Raw genomic sequence first — 4,271 nt, forward strand, 5'->3', positions numbered from 1 at the left:
ATGTAATTATAGACGTAAAATACCTAAAATGTCCAATTTTGTATGTACAATTTTTGTTAATTCACCACTACCCATATTTTAATATAGATAAATATAAATATAGATATAGATATCACTCAACAACCAAACTCGACTATATTTTAGTGGTTTTAAAAATCGACATTCTTCCACTAAAAACAACTTTATTTGATAATATAAAAATATTTTGGAAATATATAATCCCAATTAACATAAATCGATTAGGACGCTATTAAATATTTTATTTGACGTTTGACATTATTAAGGTTAGTAGAATTAAAAATGTTGTACGTATTCATACGTGCATTCAATTCATAATTAATGTAGGATAAACTTAAAAAAAAGTCACTTTTTGCATTAAAAATCATAATAAAATTTATAAGATAGAGTATTTAACAATAATACTAATAGCATTCATGTTAGTTTTCCAAAACCCTCCTTTCATGTGTATAAATAAATTTGATAAAAAGTTGATGACTGTATTAAACAGTTGTTATTTAAATCCAATCTAAGGTCAATAATCAGATTAAGATACATGGGCATATAAGTTGATAATTATATAGCAAAATTTCAACATTTGGTGTCAATAAACTTGTTAATAATGTTTATTTTTATCTTAAAACTTAGTATTATATCTAGCTTATACTCCATTGTACTAGTATATCTCAACAATTTCAAACTTTTGTAATAAAGTAAATAGGGGTACATATTGTTAAAAGCGAGTTGTGATTCCCAAGCTACGTATTTACATTTTAGCAGAAAAAAAGAGTTAACAACGGCGATAATATTCATAGCACGCAGTTTATTATTTCAGTGGGAAAGATGAGGACGATGGCAATAAATAGAGCGACGTCATGAGAGTCAAAACACAATATTCTTCACTATATTCAAGCCTTGCTAATTTTTATTTTTCAATTTTCACTCATTTTTTTCCTCACTACAACATAATGAGTGGATAACTGAATGATTAATTGAAAGATTCCGTTGACACATGTGAATTTATGGGCACCAACTATGAATTATAAGTGCATTAAATGCAACGCCACCTGCAGCAATATAGCCTCTGGAAATTGGAAGTGTAGAGCAAGAATGCCCAACGCTGCATCGTCATGCATGCAAGGAAGAAAGAGAACCTCAGCGTGTGCTGGCTTGACCATTGCATCGGACTGAGCTGGCGCCCTTGAAGGAATATGCTAACTGACTGTATCACAACAAGCGTGCTCTCTCTCTCTCTCTCTCTGTTTGTTGAGAAGTTCTGTCATCAAATTTCTGTATTATTTCTATATATAGCCAAATACAGGAGTATCAATTGTAATAGCATTCATTCATTCACTTGCATTTCAAAACGCATTCACAGAAGATGGAGAAATCCGGCTATGGCAGCGACGGCGTGTTCCGATCGGTGCGCCCGCCGCTATCCCTCCCCACAAATCCCAACCTCTCCATCGTCTCCTTCCTCTTCCGAAACGCCTCCTCCTTCGCCGACAAGCCCTCCCTAATCGACGCCCACACCGCCCAAACCCTCACCTTCTCACACTTCAAATCCATGGTTTCCAGAGTCGCCCAGGGCTTGCTCCAACTCGGCATCAACAAAAACGACGTCGTCCTCATTCTATCTCCCAATTCCATCCAGTTCCCCCTCTGTTTCTTCGGAATCGCCGCCATCGGCGCTGTCGTCACCACCGTCAACCCCGCCTACACCGTGGCAGAGGTATCCAAGCAGCTCAAGGATTCAACGGCCAAGATGATCTTCACGGTGGAGGAATTGCTGCCTAAAGTCAGAGATTTCGACCTCCCTATTGTTCTGCTCGGTGATTCCAACCATCATGTTTCACAGAGAATCCCTAAAATCACTCTGTTTTCGGAGCTGGTGGAAAATGAGGGGTCAGTGGATATCGACGGCGATTCGTTCGGAATCAAACAGGACGATGCAGCTGCGCTGCTCTACTCCTCGGGGACGACTGGCGCGAGCAAGGGCGTGGTTCTGACGCACCGGAACTTCATCGCTGCCACGCAGATGAGCACCGCCGATGTGGAGAGGCTCGGGGTGGTGGACAGCGTGTTCCTGTGCGTGCTGCCGATGTGTCACGTGTTCGGGCTGGCGGTGGTGCTGCTCGCGCAGCTGCAGCTCGGCAGCACCATAGTTTCGATGAGCAAGTTCGACTTTGAGTTGGTTTTGAGGTCGGTGGAGAAGTACAGAGTGACGCAGCTGTGGGTGGTGCCGCCGATCATACTTGCGCTGGCCAAGAACGGTTTGGTGAAAGAGTACGATATGTCGTCATTGAAGCATCTTGGATCAGGCGCTGCTCCTCTCAGCAAGGAGCTGATGCAGGAATGTGCTAAAAAATTCCCTCTGGCTGATGTTATGCAAGTAACTTTTCCATCATTCTACTTTTATTTTCTTCTTCTATTATCTTTCAACTCTCAACTTTGCTGTTAAGTAGTACTCCTACTAGCATTGTTATAAACCAGAATGATGTGAATCATGTGGTTCACAGCGAGAGAAGGAAAGCAAGTTAAACTACTTCAAAGTGTTTTCATTGTAAAAGTTTGGTAATTTTTAGGTTGAGTTGGCAATAATAGTCTTTTGATTTAGTCTAGTTTGGCATAAATTTACTGCTTGGTTATACTCTGATGAAAAAAACTGCTATTTAGGGGTATGGAATGACAGAAACCTGTGGAATTGTTTCTGTGGAGAATCCAGGCGCAGGGTCTCGACATTCTGGTTCTGCCGGCATGCTTGTTCCTGGAATGGAGTGTCTAATAGCTAGCGTCGAAACACTGAAGCCTCTTCCGCCCAACCAGTTGGGGGAAATTTTGGTGCGAGGACAGAATGTAATGCAAGGTATTCTCACTACTAGAAACCTACTTATGTGTTGTGTGTTTGTCTCCTCCATAACAAGCTGATGATTAGTTAAACAGGGCAGCAAATATTTGATAGTATTATCTAGAAAAAGGCTGATGCTGTTGTGCTTAATACTATGAATCTTCATTGTTAATGCTGTACTATTCTTTTGTACCTCATCAGGTTATTTCAGGAATCCACAAGCCACAAAGGATACGATAGACGAACAAGGTTGGATGCATACGGGAGATCTTGGATACTTCGATGAGGATGGCCAGCTATATGTTGTTGACCGAATTAAAGAGCTCATCAAGTATAAGGGGTTTCAGGTATTTAAACAATGGATTGCTTCATGATCATGACTCATGTACCATTATATGTATCAACTTTGAAATAAGGGAGTAGTACTCTTAAGTTTGTTAACTGTCGTCCCTTTCTAGGTTGCTCCAGCGGAGCTTGAAGGGCTGCTCGTTTCCCATCCCGAGATATCAGATGCTGTGGTCATCCCGTGAGTCATGTCATCTTTAGAGATGCTGTAATTGCAAACTCGTATGAGAATTGCAAATTCGGGTAATGCTTGATAATATTAATAACATTTTGATGTTTGGTATAGGTATCCAGATGAAGAAGCTGGTGAAGTCCCGGCTGCTTATGTTGTTCGGGCCCTTAACAGCTCACTGTCTGAAGAAGATATCAAGAAATTCATAGCCGATCAGGTACATGTTTTTAGGTGTTGTAAGAAACAGACAGGGAAGTCTTGTGCTAGACAATATATATATGACAACTAATAGTACCTTAATTTCATATTTAAGGTTGCACCTTTCAAAAGATTGAGGAGAGTTACGTTCGTGGACAGTGTCCCGAAATCGGCTGCAGGGAAAATACTGAGGCGAGAACTGATCGACAGTGTCCGGCGTGAAGTGATTGGCAAACTCCGATCAAAGCTGTAATCTCTTTCATCATTATTTATATTCACAGTTTCCGAACTGGAATATTAGTATGCTCTGATCACCATATATTTCGCGGAATGTGAAAAATAAATACTTACTGTAGTACTCTTTACTAGATGCTTATGGAGTTATGGTGAATAAATAGACTTTAAATGGAATATTTTTTTTATTTGAAGGGCCTTTTGTTTAGTTTCTGTTTCCAACGCCTAATTTTTGTGATTCTCTCGTTCATAGAGTATTTTATATCCAAACTACAACACTATACTAACCTTTCAATTTAAACCCTCGTTGAATTCTCTAAAATCAATGCATAGCTAGGTGGTTGCATTTGTATTTCCTCTGTTTCCGTCTCCGATCTTCAAATGTGATTGTCTCTGCAAATGTGATCGTCGTCACCAGAGAATTTGCGCGCTTCTTTCTCCCCATAACCGATTAACCGCTCCCCGTAACAAAAGTTG

The 4,271-nt window shown here is 40.0% G+C and overlaps 1 protein-coding gene across 1 annotated transcript; it reads left to right on the forward strand.

The window, feature by feature from the left end:
• Window positions 1-1,378: 1,378 nt before the first annotated feature.
• On the forward strand, window positions 1,379-3,863 carry LOC121741107 (probable CoA ligase CCL7). Its single transcript, XM_042133800.1, has 6 exons — window positions 1,379-2,389; window positions 2,674-2,863; window positions 3,047-3,192; window positions 3,304-3,371; window positions 3,477-3,579; window positions 3,676-3,863. The coding sequence occupies exons 1-6, from the start codon at window positions 1,379-1,381 to the stop codon at window positions 3,811-3,813; spliced, it is 1,656 nt and encodes a 551-aa protein (XP_041989734.1). The 3' UTR covers window positions 3,814-3,863.
• The last annotated feature ends 408 nt before the right edge of the window (window positions 3,864-4,271 follow it).

Source organism: Salvia splendens, chromosome 7 (assembly GCF_004379255.2).
Source record: "Salvia splendens isolate huo1 chromosome 7, SspV2, whole genome shotgun sequence".
Classification (NCBI taxonomy): Eukaryota; Viridiplantae; Streptophyta; class Magnoliopsida; order Lamiales; family Lamiaceae; genus Salvia; species Salvia splendens.

What these genes read in the sequence shown, in the direction of transcription:
- LOC121741107 (XM_042133800.1), top strand. Translation starts at nt 1,379, where the DNA reads ATGGAGAAATCCGGCTATGGCAGCGACGGCGTGTTCCGATCGGTGCGC. An exon ending in CTCTGGCTGATGTTATGCAA is followed by an intron (nt 2,390 to 2,673) that starts GTAACTTTTCCA and finishes ACTGCTATTTAG; the next exon opens with GGGTATGGAATGACAGAAAC. An exon ending in AGGACAGAATGTAATGCAAG is followed by an intron (nt 2,864 to 3,046) that starts GTATTCTCACTA and finishes GTACCTCATCAG; the next exon opens with GTTATTTCAGGAATCCACAA.